This window comes from Hemiscyllium ocellatum, chromosome 28, assembly GCF_020745735.1.
Source record: "Hemiscyllium ocellatum isolate sHemOce1 chromosome 28, sHemOce1.pat.X.cur, whole genome shotgun sequence".
NCBI lineage: Eukaryota > Metazoa > Chordata > Chondrichthyes > Orectolobiformes > Hemiscylliidae > Hemiscyllium > Hemiscyllium ocellatum.
The window spans coordinates 42069995-42090476 of NC_083428.1; the positions used below are offsets into that span (position 1 = coordinate 42069995).

The 20482-nt window shown below is 40.7% G+C and overlaps 1 protein-coding gene across 1 annotated transcript in view; it reads right to left on the reverse strand.

Moving 5' to 3' along the window:
- map2k2a (mitogen-activated protein kinase kinase 2a) overlaps positions 1–20482 on the reverse strand; it is a 77600-nt gene that overhangs the window by 4279 nt on the left and 52839 nt on the right. The window contains exons 8-10 of the mRNA XM_060846299.1: positions 17472–17536; positions 13597–13658; positions 6357–6402 (exon numbers count right to left, since the gene is read on the reverse strand). Of these exons, the coding sequence (XP_060702282.1) occupies positions 6357–6402; positions 13597–13658; positions 17472–17536 (173 nt within the window). The remainder of the gene's footprint in view (positions 1–6356; positions 6403–13596; positions 13659–17471; positions 17537–20482) is intronic.

The window sequence follows — 20482 nt, forward strand, 5'->3', positions numbered from 1 at the left end:
AATAGCCATTGAAATTAAGGTTAACGTTCACTGAAGCCCTCAAATGGGAACAGTTACATTTCCAAACAACAGATACTTTAATTCCCATGGGGGAGTAAAATGTGTAAACAGATTTTCCTAAAATTAAGAAAAAGTGAAAATCAAGCCTTGGCATTTAACAATTTCACCTTCTGCCATGTACTTATGGATCACATAACCAATAAAATTGGGCGACAGCAAGGTAGCAGGATTATTTTTTTAAAAGCATTATGCCATTGTAGGCTAACCCAGATGTCATGCACCGAATGACAACGACCTGAAATATAGTCTGGGATTTCACCAATGCTAGTGCTCAGGGGAATGGAGGCCTAATATTCAAATGTATTTCGATTTGACTTCCATACTAGATGATTTACAAGTAAAAAGGAGGTGGCTTGCACATCTGATTACTTGTCATCGATGCAAGAATAAAACATTCTTTCACTGTTGAGTACCACATATCAAAATTAACAATGACACTTTTATTGACAATAATAAAAAGGATCAAGGATCTGGACAAACGGTTACCTGGCTCATTATGGACAGACAATTATATAAGTGCCCCACTTTTGCTGCAACCTCCTCATTCTTTGAGCAGTAACCCCCATCAATCAAAGAATGAGTCTGGGTCTGCTTGCCCAATGATGAAAATCCCTTGAAAGCCAAATCATTGGGTTCAGGCTACAACCATACATAAAATGAATGTTATATACACCATTAGGAGTACTGCAGATTTATTTTTACCCAGTCAAACAGCATTTTTAAAAATAAATCTCAGACCTTACAAAGAATTCTTGACTGGAACATTACTGAGACATAGCTGAAAGGAAGGTAAGCATCAAAACGATATTCCTGGTTACAGCGTTTTCAGAAGAGATGCTGGTTGGATGGCAGAAAGAAAGGAGGATGGCTGCAATATTGGTTAAAGAAACAGTTATTGGTGGAAAGGGATGCTGTGTCAGAGGATTATCAAATGAGATCAGTTACGCAGAAATGAAGCACAAAAAAGGGACAACCATACTACTAACACAGTACTACAGACCCCCAAACAATTAGATCGAAGAAATGGAGGATAAATCTCTGAGAAGGGCAAGAACAAGAGATGGTAATAGTCTGGGATTTCACCTATGCTAATACTAATTGAGATAGAATTAGTATGTTGTGGTTCTGTTCGCCGAGCTGGAAGTTTTTGCTGCAAACGTTTCGTTCCCTGGCTAGGGAACATCATCAGTGCTATTGGAGCCTCCTGTGAAGCGCTGCTTTGATGTTTCTTCCGGTATTTATAGTGGTTTGTTCTTGCCGCTTCTGGGTGTCAGTTTCAACTGTAGTAGTTTATATGTGGGGTCCAGGTCGATGTGTCTGTTGATGGATGTTCTTGCCGTTTCCGGGTGTCAGTTTCAGCTGTAGTGGTTTGTATACAGTGTCCAGGTCTATGTGTCTATTAATGGAGTTTGTGGATGAATGCCATGCCTCTAGGAATTCCCTGGCTGTTCTCTGTCTGGCTTGTCCTATGATGGTAGTGTTTTCCCAGTCAAATTCATGTTCCTGGTTGTCTGAGTGTATGGCTACTAGGGATAGCTGGTCGTGTCGTTTTGTGGCTAGCTGATGTTCATGGATGCGGATTGTTAGCTGTCTTCCTGTTTGTCCTATATAGTGTTTTGTGCAGTCCTTGCATGGTATTTTATAAACTACATTAGTTTGGCTCGTGCTGGCTATTGGGTCCTTTGTTCTAGTGAGTTGTTGTCTGAGTGTGGAAGTTGGCTTGTGTGCTGTTATGAGTCCTAAGGGTCGCAGTAGTCTGGCTGTCAGTTCTGAGACGCTCCTGACGTATGGTAGTGTGGCTAGTCCTTTTGGTTGTGGCATGTCCTCGTTCCGTGGTCTATCTCTTAGGCATCTGGTGATAAAGTTGCGTGGGTATCCGCTTTTGGCGAATACCTTGTATAGGTGTTCCTCTTCCTCTTTTCGCAGTTCTGGTGTACTGCAGTGTGTTGTGGCTCTTTTGAATAGTGTCCTGATGCAGCTTCGTTTGTGTGTGTTGGGGTGGTTACTTTCATAGTTTAGGACTTGGTCTGTGTGTGTTGGTTTCCTGTGTACCCTTGTACAGAGAAGAGGAAAAGGATAGCCAATTCCCATTCCTAGACGTGTTAGTAGAGAGAACACCCAACGGAGAATTCACCACAAGGGTACACAGGAAACCAACACACATAGACCAAGTCCTAAACTATGAAAGTAACCACCCCAACACACACAAACGAAGCTGCATCAGGACACTATTCAAAAGAGCCACAACACACTGCAGTACACCAGAACTGCGAAAAGAGGAAGAGGAACACCTATACAAGGTATTCGCCAAAAGCGGATACCCACGCAACTTTATCACCAGATGCCTAAGAGATAGACCACGGAACGAGGACATGCCACAACCAAAAGGACTAGCCACACTACCATACGTCAGGAGCGTCTCAGAACTGACAGCCAGACTACTGCGACCCTTAGGACTCATAACAGCACACAAGCCAACTTCCACACTCAGACAACAACTCACTAGAACAAAGGACCCAATAGCCAGCACGAGCCAAACTAATGTAGTTTATAAAATACCATGCAAGGACTGCACAAAACACTATATAGGACAAACAGGAAGACAGCTAACAATCCGCATCCATGAACATCAGCTAGCCACAAAACGACACGACCAGCTATCCCTAGTAGCCATACACTCAGACAACCAGGAACATGAATTTGACTGGGAAAACACTACCATCATAGGACAAGCCAGACAGAGAACAGCCAGGGAATTCCTAGAGGCATGGCATTCATCCACAAACTCCATTAATAGACACATAGACCTGGACACTGTATACAAACCACTACAGCTGAAACTGACACCCGGAAACGGCAAGAACATCCATCAACAGACACATCGACCTGGACCCCACATACAAACTACTACAGCTGAAACTGACACCCGGAAGCGGCAAGAACAAACCACTATAAATACCGGAAGAAACATCAAAGCAGCGCTTCACAGGAGGCTCCAATAGCACTGATGATGTTCCCTAGCCAGGGAACGAAACGTTTGCAGCAAAAACTTCCAGCTCGGCGAACAGAACCACAACAACGGACACCCGAGCTACAAATCTTCAACCAGACTTTATAGCATTAGTATGAAAGCATGGGAGCAGCATTTTAAAAATTCATTCAGGATTACTCTTTTTAAAAGCCAGAATACAGCAGGCTCAAGAAAGGGGACAGGTCTTGATTGAGTTCTTGGCAATTTCACAAAGTAGTTGGGGAAGGCTTTGATGAAAGTGGTCATAATTCAGCTGATTTGGAAGAGTTATGAAAAAGGACAAGGATAGAACAGGGATAAAAGTAGTCAATTAGGTTTTTAATTTTAGGAAGCTGAGTTGATAGAATTAAATTTGAATTAGGAACAAATACTGGAATGGGAATTCCACAATTTTGGAAGTGAGGTAATGCACTTTTGGGAAGACTAAAGGCATGAAATATTTACCAATAGTCTCTAAATACTTCAGAGACTGAAAGAACAAAAGGAACTTGGAAGTCCTACTTCAGGATTCTCTTAAGGTTAGCAAGTAGGTTCAGTTGGCAATATTAGCATTCATGTCAAGAGGGCTAGATACCATAGCAGGGGATGTATTACTGAATAAGGGCTGATGAAGGGCTTATGCTCGAAACGTCGAATTCTCTATTCCTGAGATGTTGCCTGGCCTGCTGTGCTTTGACCAGCAACATATTTGCAGATGTATTACTGAGGCTTTATAAGGCTCTTGTCAGACCGCATTTGAAATATTGTGAGCGGTTTTCGGCCCTGTATCGAAGAAAGGACATGCTGGCTTTTGAGGACATCCAGAAGATGTTCATAAGAAAGATCCTGGGAGGAGCTGGTCATAAGGAGGGGTTGAGGACTCTGGATCTATTCTCAATGGAGTGGAGGAGGATGAGGGGGATCTCATTGAAGCTTACAGCTCTCTCAATTGTGGCACTAGCCCTCAGATGCTAGTAAGGAAGATCTTGTAGGGTCGATGGGGCTGTTTCTGCCGTTCAGATACCTGCTGGTGTCAATGCCAGGTATCTGTCCGGTTTTATTTATTTGAGACTTTGTAGCAGATGGTAGGTCGTTTCAGAGAGTAGTTGAGTCTCATTCACATTGCTGTAGGTCTGGAGTTACATGTAGACCAGATCAGGTGAGGACTGCGAACTTCCTTCCCTGAAGGACATTAGTGAATCAGATGGGTTTTTCTGACACAATCAGCAATAGATTCGTGGTCATCAGTGGATTCTTAATTCCAGGTAATTTATTTTATTGAATTCAAATTGCACTATCTGCTGTGGCAAGATTCAAACCCAGATCCCCAGGAAGGTAGTTAAGCGTTTAGATTAATAGTTTTGCAATTGTAACATTAGACTATCACCTCCCCCTCATAAATATTATACATTGTAATTACATTACATTATCAAACATAAGGTCATGGGACACTAAATAGATTACTAGAGTTTTTGGTAACATGTTTTGAATCAAACTTACCCAAGATAAATGAATAGAACATTGCAGCAAGAAATCGACATAATTTTTCTACTCTGGCTGATCTTTCATAATTTAACAGAGATTCATAACCATTGTTGCAGGTAAGTTACATGTTTATCCTCAGTTTGTCAAATAATTAGGTAAAGATGGATCGATAACCAGTGACATTTTGAAGGTGAAAAACATTTCAAGAAACTCTCTATTCAGCTTTTACCAAAAGGAATGAAAAATAAATTACAGTGATTACTAACTTTGATACATATGATTCTTCAGAATTGAGGAATCAATCAATCAGAGTCAAAATATTAACTTTGCTTCTCGCCAAAGGTGATGCTGCCAGACCTGCTGTGTTTCTCCAGAATTTTCTGTTTTTATTTCAAGTTTCCAGCATTCACAGTATTTTACCTCTAATGCAATTATTTCTCTTTGTACCAAGGTTCCAGGCTAAACTCTGGACGTCAGCCAATAATACTGTATCCCACAGTATTCACTAAACATATGCTTCACTTACTGAAATAAAATGTTGCTTTTAATGCTATCACAATTCTAGTCAAGTGTCAAACAATGGACTAATTGAAGCATGTTTACCTGAGATTACTACGTCATTTACAGTTATAATGAGCTAGACTGGATAGAAGTTGCAACTTTGGTGTTAATTTGACCTTAGTAAATCTGAAAATGTGAGGTTTTCTAAAAAACATACCAACAGCACAGCAAACTCAACGAAGGGACAAGAAAGAACAAATCTCAATCAAAGCTATTACATTCTTTTAGTAGCCATAGGCTTCATTATGTTACAGTGAAACCCAAGAGAATTTCAGTCACATGGTGTATCAACCTCAACACAGAAACTCAAGTTAAACCTGAAAGCACAGAAAAAAAAGCAACCCCCAGTCAAATTATCAGATGCAATTCGATCATAAATTAAAAAGGATGCATTACATTTGAGTAATTTTTAACTGTTAGAACTGCACTTTTCTTAAGAGATTAGATTAGATTTCCTACAGTGTGGAAACAGGCTCTTTGGCCCAACAAGTCCCCACCGACCCTCCGAAGAGCAACCCACCCAGACCCATTCCCCTACATTTACCCCGACTAATGCACCTAACACTACGGGCAATTTAACATGACCAACTGTGGGAGGAAACCCATGCAGACACGGAGAGAACGTGCAAACTCCACACAGACAGTTGCCCGAGGCGGGAATTGAACCTGGGGCCTTGGTGCTGAGAGGCACCAGTGCTAACCACTGAGCCACCATGCTGCCACAAATTTTGAAATTTAAGAATTTAGCACGGTCACTGACTGCTCAGCATTAGAACAGCACCAAATGGATTTTAAAATGTGCTGATTAACTCTCCAAAATAGCCTGAGGCTTGTCAAAACAAAATGACCATCTGTTTGGTGATGTGGAAATCAGAAAAACCCAATAGGGAACCCAGGAGAAATATCTTCAGTCAGTGATTAAACTGTGAACTTTGCTGCCAGAGAATACAAGGTGTATTTAAGGGAAGCCAAAGGGTGGAGAGAATAGGAAAGATATGTTATAATCATTAGATAAAGTAGGGTATGGAGCACAAACACCTGTAAAGGTCATTCAGGCCAAATGACCCAATTCAAGATTGTAAATTCTATGCACTACAAGTCTGATTAATTGTGCAGAAGTGGGGAGCTTAAGTGCCATCTTAAGCAGAATAATTAGGTTGGCAAGAATGCCAGCTATTAAAATACTACAGAATAGATGCAAATCAAATAATTAAAGGCCTGATGGAACAATCTCACTCACCATAAGTAGTTTCAAGTCTGCTCTGTCAGCTGGATTCTTGAATAAGCTGCAGTTAAAAATTTTAATTAGTAAAACATTGCAGTAATTTACATTGATGTTGGTTTGACAACTTTCAGCGAGTTCTTCAGCTACATAGCTACATACATATTCATAGCCAATCGTTATCTTATGATATAACTACTGTATATTATATGTGGAATGCAACTAAAAAAAACAAAATCAATGTTACTTGTGCATAGCCTGGAACATCCTCACGTACACAGACCATTAATATTTCCAACAAGAGCAAATTCAGTGTTTAAAAATTCTACATCGTGACAAATCACACAAACATCATGACAAAAATATTTTCCATGAAGTTTGATTTTGAAAAAGTTTGACTCCCTGCAGACTGCAGGGATCAATAAGAGCCAGCCTTGTATGTATAACTTCCAGTTGAAAATGAAGTCTTAAAACCCAGCTGAAACACAGGCATTTCTGACACTAAAAAAAAGTATGATTAACAATAACTTGCATTTATACAGTGCCTCTGGCATAATAAAATATCCCAACGTATATCCTTTTACAAGAACAATCAACAGGTGGTGATTCATGCTGGAATACAGTTCACGGATGACACTGGTCTTTTAGCATCACCACTTCCTAACCACCCGACGTCTGGAGGACGAATGCTTTATCTTTCGCCTTGGGACCCTCCAACCCCACAGCATCAATGTGTATTTCAACAGTTTCCTCATTTCCCTCCCCCCACCACCTTATCCCAGTTCCGACCTTCTAACTCAGCACTGCCCTCATGAACTGTCCATCTTCCTTCCCACTGATCTGCTCCACCCTCCTCTCTCTGACCTATCACCATTACTCCCACCTCCAACTATCTTCCTCCCAGCCCCACCTCCCATCCATTTATCTCACCGCCCCCCTCAGCTCAGAGCCTCTTTCCTGATGAAGGGCTTTTGCCTGAAATGTTGATTCTCCTGCGCCTCCAATGCTGCCTAATCTACTGTGCTTTTCTAGCACCACACACTCAAGTCTGATCTTCAGCATTTGCAACCTTCACTTTCGCCTAGTCTTTTACCATAACCTTGTGTCTAGAAAACTACTTGCCAGGGCTTGTCCTAATGATACCTTCATTTTGTGAAAGGGTAACTCAAATAGAGATAAAAAAAACATGACCGATGACTGACCCCTATCTCCCTACTCTTGAGCTGGATAACTTTATGAAGCTTCACAAGGAACACTTTGCCACACTCACTGTTTAAAAAAGGAACTTAGGTCAGGTATCCTTGGTGGCAGCGGCATTGAACTCAAGCAAAGACTCCACATCTTCAGGAGAGGGGGATGGAGGTGGGAGGAGTGACATAATTATCAGTTATCTTCAGTATCTTACACAGATGCTAATTACAGGTCACAATGTAAGATACAAAAAAAGATGAAAACCAAGGTCAACTTTGCAAAAATGCCAGTGCACTTGGGATCTGGAATATATTGCTTTTTAATCTTGTATGCAGCTTTATTCACCCAGCACCATTGAGCAAGGATAAAAAGATGACCATGGCATCTAACCTGAACGCATTACAGAAATTAACAAATGCACATATTCAGACTTGGTACATTCATGACATTTCAGCTTGAAAATTTAAAACAGCATTGCAAATTTAAGTGAATGTGGGCTACAATGATCATAGTAAATAGGGGAAGAAAATAGTTAATTCCTTAAAAGTAATGTCCTTGAATTTATTTATTTATTTAGTTATTTTATGAGGAGAGGGAAGAGGAGATCTAGTCACAGCAGAAAACCAGATGGCAGTGGTTTATTCCAGATCAGGGTGATTATTTAACATTAGGAGATTCCTGTTTTGGATGAGGACTACCATCTTCAATTTTACCCCCAATAACGTTTTCTTATGTAGAATTTGGTCTAATAGAACGCTGTACATGTATGCATATAAATGGGTGATCGTCAAATTCTTGTAGAAAAACAAAGAAAATAATTAAATGTGGCCTTTGTTCTGGCTCAGTTTTCACTTTTCATTTCCTTGTGACATTTTTGTTCTCAAATATTTATCTATTCTCTTAAAAAATATCATTATTGACCACTTTTTCAGGGATTCTGAGTCTTAACAACCCCATTGTAAAAGCTTGTCGTTAATATCTCCCTTCAACTGCTGATAAATGTTTTGGTTACTTTAGTTACTGACCCAACCAAAGAAAAGTTATTCCCTGTTCATCTCAACAAAATTGTATAACAATTATGAGCATCAAAATTTGAACACTGAGCACATGGAATATACTGAATTTAATTAAATGGCTAACATTGTTGGAGTGTTGCAGAGAGCTGGGAATCAGCCTGATTAAATACTCCTGCCTGCCAGCAAACCAAACCACAATAATCAGGGTATCGGCCTTATTCATTCTCAAGCAGATTGTGTTTAACCAAACCTGACTCAAAAGACTAGATTTAACTACTACAAGGCATTGACATGTAAATTCAGAATGTAGAAGGTGCAAAATTAAAAACCCAAGAGGAGGATTACAATTAATTATTGAAATATAAACATAAAAGCAATACAATCAAGAGACCAGTGTAAACTACATATCCTCAGCACTGAGTGGCTTACAGATACATGGATGTAATTCAGTGCTATGTAGCATTAACAATGTGGGGACAAAAGGCTTCAGAAACTGTGTTCATGCAGCAGGGTGAATACAAGTACAAATTGCACTATCAGAGGGAGACTGCCTTTATGGCGCTCATTTTTAAAATGGCAGAAAATCTTATAGAAGACAAGATATTGGATCACCAAATGTTCATTGTATCAATTGCTTGCTTAAATAAAGGAGATAGTGAACAGGAAGAGATGTCTAGGTACTGACACCTTAAAATAGATCAAACCGAACTTAGTGAAAGCGCTGAGCACAAACGTGGATCATAAAGGAAGGAAGTGCTTTGTTCTATGAATTAGTCTATTGGATATTAAATAGTTTATGTTAAGATTGAAAGTGATTAGTCACACCGAAGGAAGCCTTCATCAGGTGTAATCTCTTGAAGATGCTGTTCAAGTGAATTGCTGCAATTAAGCTATTATGTAAACCGAAACATCCGGAGCTTCAGATTCGGATAGAAATGTCCTAAATCTTCAGAGATCTTAAATAGTAAAACAAATCCTTTCATACTTGGTTTCCTGATACGTGTTAGAGCTTGCAAAACATTTTGATTTCTACTAACAGCCTCAGCTTTAAGCCATAATGTTCAAAAGTCCTCCTGAAGTAATGTGCACTCAAGATCACTTGACATGTTAACTCACAAATGAAAAATGTAAAAATCGATAACAAGCCACAACTTTTAAAATTTTTTTTCACAAGTGTTTGTATTTCTGGCTAGAGCAGCAATTGTTGTCTTGCCATTGAGAACATCCAGATTCAGATGAATAGGCACTTCAACCCCTTAAGCGTGGTTTGTCATTTCATAATATTGTTTTGGATGTAACTTTGGCCTCTACTTTCCTGTCCACCTTCAATACTCTGACTCCCTTTTCTGTCAAGCAACGATCTATCTAATTTGGCCTTAAAAATATTCATTAACACTACAGCTCCCTATGGAACAGAATTTCACAGATAAAAGACTCACAGAGAAAAAGACAACTGCTCCATCATAGACTTAAACAGAAGGCTTCTTATCACAGAATGATTACAGTGCAGGCTTTGGTCCATTGTGCCTGCACTGGCTTTATTATCTGGAGGGCTGTTCTCTCATTAGAGAGACACTACTAGTGTTAATGCCCTTGTTAATACCGCGATTGAACTTGTCTCCTCCACATTTTAGGCAGTGCATTCCACACCCTAATCATGCACTGAGAGAAAAAGGTTTTTCTCACATCACTTTTCCTTCGTTTGCACATCATTTTAAATCTGTGCCCTCTTCCTGTTCTTTTACCAGTGGAAATAGCTTCACCTTATTTATTCTATCCAGCCCATTAATGATTTTGAAAATCTCAGATTGTCCTCTGTCCCAACTTCTTCAATCTATCCTTATAACCGATGTTTCTCATTCCTGGAACCAATCTAATATATCAATTCTGCACTCTCTGCAAACATTCATATCTTTCCTTATCATGTGGCATCTGCTGTACAACTCCAGCTGAGGTTAACAAGCATTTTGTACAAATTCAACAAACCAAGAACACGGTATAGAACATAGAACAATACAGCGCAGAACAGGCCCTTTGGCCCTCGCTGCAGCACTGACCTGTGAACTAATCTAAGCCCATTCCCCTACACTATCCCATCATCATCCATTATCAGTATACATGATTAATGCTCTCTCCACCTGTACCTTCAATGATCTGTGCACATATACACCCAGGTGGCTCTGCTCCTGCATTCCCTTTAGAATAGTACACCCTATTTTATGTGCTCTTTCTATGTTGTTCTGACCAAAGTTCATCACTTCATATTTCTCTGCATTGAACCTCACTCACCCACTCCAACTTGTCGATGTCCTTTTGCAGCTCCACACTGATCTCTGTTAAGTTTACAATTCTTTGAAGTTTCGTGTCATCTGCAGCGATTTGGCAATTGGTGTCTGCACACCATGACCCAGATCATAAATATGAAGCTGGAAAAGCAGGGGTCCCAAGACCAATCCCTGGAGAACTCCACCATAAACATTTTTCCAGTCCAAAAACCATCTCATAACCATTACTCTCTACTTTTTAATCACTTAACCAATTTTGTATCTACTTTGCCACTGTCCCTTTCATTTAATGACTTAAAAATATTCCTCAAGTCTGCAGTGTGGCATCGTATTGAATGCCTTCTGGAAATCCATGTGTACACAACATAAGCATTATTCTCACCAACCCTTCTGCTCCTGCTTCGATAAATTCAGAATTAAATACAATTTCCCCTTTAGAAATCCATAGTGATTCTTCCTAATCAACCCACTTTTTCCCTATGTGACTAATGCTTTAATCCCAAATAACTTCCCAAAAGTTTCCACAAACCAAAGTTAAACTCGCAGGTCTGTAATTGCCAAGGTTAGCCTTTTTTTGAACAAGTTGTAATGTTTGCAATTCTCCAGTCTTCTGGCACCTCCCAAGAATCCAGAGAAGACTGAAAGATTATGGTCAGTGTCTCCACAATTTCTACCCTCACCTCCTTCAAAATCCTCACATGCGTCACATCTGGTTGTAGTGCCTTGTTAACTACTAAGTGTCACCAATTTAAGATGTCCTCCTCATTGTGATCCTTTCCAGTGACAGGGATTTTTTTCTCTCTGACACCATGGCCTCGGCAGCATCCTTCCCTTCAGGAAAGGTATTTATTTACTATTTCAGCCATGCCCCCTGCTTCTGACTATCAATCTCCTTTTTGGTCTCTGATCCAGCTTGGATTCTTGCTGTCAAAAGTGGACAAGTTTGTATTTTTCCAGATGTACTGCATCTGCAAGCCAGTGGAAAAAATATTTAGTAATCATTGAATCCCTTCATCCTGCATTCCTTCATCCAAGTTACTGACATAGATATTTTAAATTATAGGGTCTCCAACATTCATCCCTATGGTACATCACTAGTTACAACTTTCCAACTAGAAAAGGGCCTGATTATTCCTATTTTCTGCTTCCTAATAATGAACCCCTCTATTCATGCTAATGTTACTTCTACTCTACCAGCTCTTATTACTTGCTGTAACTTTTAACAGGCATCGTTTGGAAATCCAAATACATGACATCAACAAGATTTCCACTAAAGTGTTTCTTGTCACTTTTTCAAAATAATCTAATAAATTAGTCAAATATGATCTCCCTCTCACAAAGCCAGGTTGAATCTGCCCAACTGCATTGAGATTTTCTAAGCACCCTGTTGGAACTTGCTCAATAAGCTAACATTTTTCCAGCCAGAAGTTGGGCTAACTGATCTGTGGTTTCCACCATTCTATTTTGCCCCTTTCTTGATCAAAGCAACTAGATTTGCTATGTCTCAATCTGATGAAACTCCTAAATAATTGTTTGCCAGTATAGAACTTGCACATTGTTAAGAAGAAAAACTCAGTTGAAGCTTTTTAATCTTGTACTCATCAGGACTGAAATCCACAAAACCAAACTCTGAAAGGGCACATCCATTTGTACATCTTGAGAAAAGACAGTACTGATTGCTTGGATCATGGCTGGCATGACAATGTTGGCAACTGTCAATCATAGCTAATTAAACTCAGCCCAGGCTTGCTCAGGCGTTTGCCAATGGGAACATAGCAGGGATTGGTGACCTCCATAACCCTTTCCTCAAATCAAAATAAAAGTATGAATTTCTTTTACCCACGAAGACCAGGCTCCAGTGTAACAGTATGCCGATGCTGCTCCTTTAACAACGTTAGGTTGTCCTTGGCTTATTTTTGAGAGTGGTTGCAAAAGCCAAAGATCTGATGTGACTGGTGTGAATGGTTTTAGGGCCAATTTGATTATATCTAACAGTTACTGCCTCAGGAAAAAGGCTTTCAAGTTTTAACAAAAACATGTGTTCAATGAAAGGAGAGTGGCTAGTTCTCCCAGCTTGGCGTTTCTCCGATTTTGTTTTAGCAAGCAGTCAGTGTAAGCTTCTGAATTTAAAGAAATAGCTACAAGTAGGTGGAGGTTCCATGATAAATCTCTCTGCCAGCTCTCTCTCCTGTGAGAACCTGTATATGATATTACCTTTTTGCTAAGGGGATGTTTATAGAGACTGTTGCACCATTAGATTGAGATAGCATCAATTGGGCTTTTAAATAGTTAATCTATTCTATATTCTGTTCTGTTTTGCTTGTGTTCCATTCGGTAATCTTGCAAATAACTTGTACTTTGTTTAAAACTAAGCCATTGGGCCAGCTACTTAAAACAAAGTTTGGGTCTGGGCTACTTTCTTGAAATATTTTGAGGTAGTCTGGCCTGGTCCATAACATGAGTACATTAGCTGCTACTGTGCACAAATGGATTTCACTGTGAGCCCAACTGCATTTTAAATTGGTTACCAGTGTAATACTTCAGAGTCAGGATTATTTATTTAGTCTATGCTGCCCAATAGGAGAACCAAATCTAATTCATGCTGAAGTTGTAAGCGTGAAACAAGGATAGGAGGGGGAAAATGCTGATGCCGTGCAGTAAGCCAGAGGGAAAAGTAAGGTCTGACAACTACCGTGGGACATCAAATATCCTTGCTGGACTGTTTATGAGAAGACCAGTGCTCTTACAGAGCATGTTGTCACTTACCATTTATTTACAAACTCTTGAAAGTCTTGTGTAAATACACCGATAGGGAGTTTAGGAGGCGGCTAAAAGGAAAAGTAACAAAATGGTCAGGAAATAATATGACTTTTCTCAGCACAATCTGCTGTCAGTTGGTCATATATCGGTTATATTTTTACACAACAGTTGATGTGAACCTTCTGGACAGCATCAGAAATTGGTATCATTTCAAGTCACACAGTCATAATTTGAAGTGATCATGTTTTCTCCTAAACACAACTGTTTTTAGACAACCAGCATGTGGATGGTGTAAACACTAACATTAGTATTCTGGCTGCAAATGATTTACTGAAATTCATCTTCCATTTATAAACTAAGGATGACATAAAAGAAACATCTTAAATAAATAAATCCTAGCTGTAAGAACTTGATAACTGGGTTATATTTTAGAATACAGAAAAGAGGGCGAGTTTCTCAAGTAAAAGTTTATTGCTATTCTTCGCAACATAGAGGCTATGCTACATACAAAGAAAATGCTAACTTGGCAACTGTACTTGGAGCGGAAACCCAAGTGGTATCGTCCTCCTGTTCTGATAATCTCAGGTTTTGCAGAGTGCAACATAATTCTTGATCAGTCAAAACTCCTCAACCTAGAAAACATGGGACCGCCACTTCCCCCAAAGCTCAACACTTCATGGCCATCACCTCTCTCTCTCAAGTACCAAGGACTTACCTGACCATTGCTTTGTCATATTGAAATGGCTGCTGCTCCTGATACAATCACTACTAAAATTCACGCTCTAAACATTTCATGACGACAGAATGAATGCAAATGTTTCTTATAAAAAACTAACCACAAATGAAGGGAGTAATCAGTTTCACTGGAACTAAATCTTCAAAAGGAATCTATCTAAACTTTAACTTGTTCGGTTATAGTCACAGTGAAGGCATGTGAACCAATCCACCAGCTTTTCCAGATGGTTTGTCTTATTCCCTGAGGGCAGTCAAAGCATTAGCTACAGCAGACACAAAGTTACCCACATCGCTTGAGCACTGAAGGCTTTTATCCTACAAGTAGGAAGAGTTGCAATTTTGGATAAGATTTGTAGCTCAGGTTGTACGTTAGCTTGCTGAGCTGGAAGGTTTGTTTTCAGACATTTTGTCACCATGCTAGTGAACATCATCAGTGAGTCTCCAAATGAAGCACCGTGTTCTGTCCCACTTTCTATTTGTGTGTCTTGGTCTGTTAAGGTGGGTGATATCATTTCCAGTTCTTTTTCTCAGAGGTTGGTAAATCGGGTCCAAACCCATAAGCTCTAATGTTCTAAAGATCTTTTGTCATTTACATAAATGATTTGGATGCGAGCATGAAAGAGGTACAGTTAGTAAGTTTGCAGATGACACCAAAATTGGAGGTGTAGTGGACAGCGAAGAGGGTAACCTCAGATTACAACAGAATCTGGACCAGATGGGTCAATGGGCTGAGAAGTGGCAGATGGAGGTTAATTCAGATAAATGTAAGATGCTCCATTTTAGGAAAGCAAATCTTAGCAGGATGCATACACTTAATGGTAAGGTCCTAGGGAGTGTTGCTGAACAAAGGGACCTAGGAGTTCACAAGTCCTTGAAAGTGGAGTCGCAGGTAGATAGGATAGTGAAGGCGGCGTTTGGTATGCTTTCCTTTATTGGTCAGAGTATTGAGTACAGGAGTTGGGAGGTCATGTTGTGGCTGTACAGGACATTGGTTAGGCCTCTGTTGGAATATTGCATGCAATTCTGGTCTCCTTCCTATCGGAAAGATGTTGTGAAATTTGAAAGGGTTCAGAAAAGATTTACAAGGATGTTGCCAGGGTTGGAGGATCTGAGCTACAGGGAAAGGCTGAACAGGCTGGGGCCGTTTTCCCTGGAGCCTTGGAGACTGAGGGGTGACCATATAGATGTTTACAAAATTGAGGGTTATGGATAGGATAAATAGACAAAGTCTTTTTCCTGGGGTTGGGAAGTCCAGAACTAGAGGGGCATAGGTTTAGGGTGAGAGGGGAAAGATATAAAAGAGACCTCAGGGACAACTTTTTCACACAGAGGGTGGTACGTGTTTGGAATGAGCTGCCAGAGGATGTGGAGGAGGCTGGTACAATTGCAACATTTAAGAGGCATTTTGATGGGTATATGAATAGGAAGGGTTTGGAGGGATATGGGCTGGGTGCTGGCAGGTGGGACTAGATTTGGTTGGGATACCTGTTCGGCATGGATGGGTTGGACCGAAGGGTCTGTTTCCATGCTGTACATCTCTATAACTCTATGAAGAAACACATTCTTGCAGAAAGAACAAAGAGACGTAATATAAACGGAAGGGTACAATTCTAAACAGGGTGTGGCACATAAATCCTGGCGTTTTAAGGGGCATTCGTGGTGCCAGGCCAAGTTGAGAAAAGTTGAAGGTAGACAGGTTCTTTTTAAATCAATGCACAGAATAAAGAAACAAGAATATGATGATGAACCTTTCTAAAACACTGGTTTACTGTGCTCAATTCTGATTTTAATGGTTAGGAAGCGTATGGTGGACTTTGAGAAGGTGCAGAATAAAAGAATGGTGACAGGGATGAGGGATTTTTTTAAATACACAGATATCTGTGGGGGGGGAATGAGGGACTTTTCAATTACAAAGATGGGAGAGAAGCTGCAGTTATTCTCCTTTGCACAGAGAAGGTCGAGGGGTGATTTTACAGAGGTGGTCAATATGAAAAATTTGAACAGTGTAGCTAAAGATAAACTGCTCCCTTTGGCAGGGGTCAGGAACAAAAAGACATAGATTAAAGACACAAGAACTAAAGGAGACTGGAAGAAAATCCTTTTGTGCAGTGAGTGGTTAGGATCTGATTGCACTGTCTGAATGTGTGTTGGAGGCAGTTATAACTATACCTTTTTGGAACTGAATTGGAGAAAGACTTCAGAATTACAGGGAAACAGAGTGAGCGGGGAGCTGAATTGCTCAGAGAGCCAGTGCGAACTCGACAGGCCAAATCGCTTCCATCTGTGCGTAAACTGTTCTATGATTCAAAGCTCATTTCCTGCAGCTAACCATATCAGACTTGGCAGTCCGTGGGAGGATTCCTGACTCAAACACTCTGCTAGTTTTGTGTGGCAACTCATTATTACAATTCCAGGAAAGAGGAAAGAGATTGGAAATACTAATTTCTCTCCAAAGTAAATTGCAGTGATGGGCCTGTAATTGCTCTACTTTCTAAGGGACTGCAGATAAAACAGGACAAAGGGATGCAGGAGTGTCTCCACTCTCTTTCTGGAGCTTTTTGCTGGCAGAATGGATGACCCCCAGGGACAAATGTGAGGAAAATTGACTTCAAAATCTCAAGGGGAATGTAATCCCCCATAATGCTTTTGGGAAAACTGAACACAGCAGCAGCTCTCCAGCCACTTCAATGTTACATTTCACTAATGTGCCGATTGGGACATTATGCTTCTCAACTAGAGCTCAGTTGAGTTGTTTCCCATGTCAATGGTGCTGAAAGATTTTGGTGAGAAGGTGAACAAAAAAAGGAATCCAAAGCCTAAAACTAATAAATATATCTCGGTTCAGAAAATTGACAGTTTTACCCAAAATTTCTTTGTACAAAAGCCTGATCAGCTTGCTTTTCAATTGTTAGTGCAATAATTAAAAGGTAACAATATAGTGGGGAATTTTGATTTCTGAATGCATAAAATATGAATTAATCGAGCTGAGAATGATTGAAGATATAGAACTAAGACAGCGTAAAACATTTTTAAAAAGTAACTAATCTTCATACATGCTTTGAATTATGCCACCAAACAGTTCTCCTTGTTAGTGATTTAATAAAGTGAGGCCCTTTCACGACAAATTCACACAAAGTAGGACAAACCTCATTAACAATGTAATCCAGAAGTTCGAAGATAGCCATGGCTGGCCGATTGTCCATCCCATGTCCTGCACAGTAGAAAAGCAACAAGTCAGCCGAAGTAATTATATCTCTGCTCCACACAACCAGATTACTGAATTATAGTTTTCAAGTTTATAACAGCTGCAAAGAGGATCTTTAGCCCATCCTGTTCATACCTGCCAAACATCCATTTTGTGCTAGCCTAATCTTCCAATACTTGGCCTATAGCTTTGTACGCTTGTCATTTCAATTGCTCATCTAAATTGTTCGTAAATGTCTTGAAGGTTCCTGCCTCTACCAACCTTGCAGGCAGTGAGTTCCAGTAACCTCTCGGTAAAAACATTTTTCCTCAAATTCTATTCTCAACCTAAGCCAGATACCTTAAAACTCCTGGTTATTAACTCCTCTAATAAGGGGCAAGTTTCTCCCCATCTAACCAGTCTATGCTCCTCAGAACTCTGGACTCCCTAACGGATCGCCCCCTCAATCTTCTCTACTCTAAAGGAAAACATGCTGCTGCCTGGGCTGGAGAGTTTCAGGCATGAAGCGAGATTGTTCAGACTGGAGTTGTTTTCTTCAGGGCCAAGGAGATTGAAAGGGGATATGTTTGAGATGTTTAAAATAATGAAGGACATAGATAGGGCAGACAGGAAGAAACATTTCCTCTTGATGGAGGGATTAGCGACAGGAGACAGATCTAAGGCAGACACTTTAGAGAAGATATGAGGAAAAACATTTTCACCGAGGGGGTGGTAGAACATGGAACTCCCTGTCCGTATTTCTCTCCAACAGCATCGCCACTTTAACACATCACCCAGTTTCCTGGCTAACATCCTGGCTCACAGCACCAGGGACCTGGGTTCAATTCCCACCTCAGGCGACTGACTGTGTGGAGTTTGCACGTTCTCCCAGTGTCTGTGTGGGTTTCCTCCGGGTGCTCCGGTTTCCTCCCACAGTCCAAAGATGTGCGGGTCAGGTGAATTGGCCATGCTAAATTGCCCGTAGTGTTAGGTAAGGGGTATATGTAGGGGTATGGGTGGGTTGCGCTTCGGTGGGTCAGTGTGGACTTGTTGGGCCGAAGGGCCTGTTTCCACACTGTGAGTAATCTAATCTCTGTCACAGGCTTTCTGCAGTGCTCCAGCAACACCTCATTTTCCACTTGGGGACTCTGCAGCCCTCTAGACTCAATATAGAGTTCAATAATATTAGGCTCTGAACTCCATATCCTAGACCCCCCTACCACACACAACAGGCCTTGTTATCACAGTCTGCCATTACACAGTACCTACTGTTAGCCAGTAACAGTCTCTATAAACAGCTATTCACCCTCCCAGCGAGATCATTATCAAACCCTTTGTCTGTCCAACTGTTCTTCTCTCTTTGGGCTCTATCTCAACCTTACTACCTATCACTACCTCACCCTACCTTCTGCACATAAACCAATATTTTCCTGACTACCAACAGTTCTGTGGAAATATCACTGGACCTGAAACATTAACTCTGATTTCTCTTCACAGATGCTGCCAGACCTGCTGAGCTTTTTCCAGCAACTTGTTTGTCACTGTCTGTATGGTTGGCAGAGACAGAAACCTTTGTAAAAATAACGTCATGCAGTCCTGCTGGACCATCCAGCTGCTCTCTCGTTAGGCAGAAAAGACTGGTGGTGGTTCCCATAGGGGAGGGGAGGGGAGGGGAGGGGAGAGGTTGAAAAGGAGAACCCTTTACAATAGCCTCAGCCAGTAAGGAATTTAACCCATGCTCTTAGAGTTATTCTGCATTACAACCAACCAACTGAGCTAACCTAGAATAGTTAGGTAGTGTCTTTGACAGGCATGGACACGGTGGGCCAAAGGTGCTTTATCTGTACCGCAGAACTCTATTTCGATCTCTTGTCTCTCTACATAGCAGCGCATGCCCTTCATGATAACATCAGCTGGTATGGGAATTGAATCCACTCAGTGGATCACTCTGCTGCCATCCAGCCAAATGACCTAACCTGGGAAATACAAAGTGTGGAAGGGTTAGAGGGTGTAGAATTCTTAATGTGTCCAGTGAGAGGACACCCAGAAGTGGATCATGAAAAGTACTATTCAGTTTGTGGGGAGAGGAGGAGGAGGACGACCAAGAAGAATGGGTGGCCAGTTGTCCGTAGTCATTCTGCAGTTGACTGACAACATGCTGGAGTTTGATGGTCGGTCATATTCACAATTATTACCTTCAATGTTGCCTCTAGTTTGCCTGAAACTCAGGTAAAAGTAACAAAAGGGTTATAGGAAGCTTACCCCTTTAAAACCAAAATTAACAAAAACCACATTCCTTTCATAAGCATCATGTCTTCTCTAGTCAGTTTGTTAGAATTCAGATCATTTGATCAAAAAGCTTAGCAAAACTGCTCTTTGAAAAGGGCCAGATTAGATCTTCCTCATCTTGAAAAGGAGCAATTTTCCAAGATATTTAATCATGGTATGCTAATTAGAAGGAAACAATTGTGTAGCTCATAATTTCTTCTAATACTTCATTTGCAAAATTACAACAGAAACCAACATACTAGCAATAGCATGCTGCAGAACAGCTTAGAATCTCTACAGTGTGGAAACAGGCCTTTCGGCCCAACAACTCCACACTGATCCTCCAAAGAATAACCTACCCAGACCCATTCCCTACTGCTCTACATTGAACCCAGACTAATACATTGAACAACACACCCCTGAACGCTATGGACAATTTTAACATGGCCAATTCACCTAATCTGCACACCTTTGGATTATGGGAGGAATCCGGAGCACCCAGAGGAAACCCATGCAGACATGGGGAGGATGTGCAAACTCCACACAGACAGACAGACAGTCACCTGAGGTGGAAATCAAATCTGGGTCCCTGGCGCTGTGAGGCAACAGTGCTAACCACAGAGCCACCATGCCATCCACTTCAAGTTTTAATCCTCAGCAGTTACAGGTCATTAATACATCCAGGAATATAAAACAGAGGTTTTG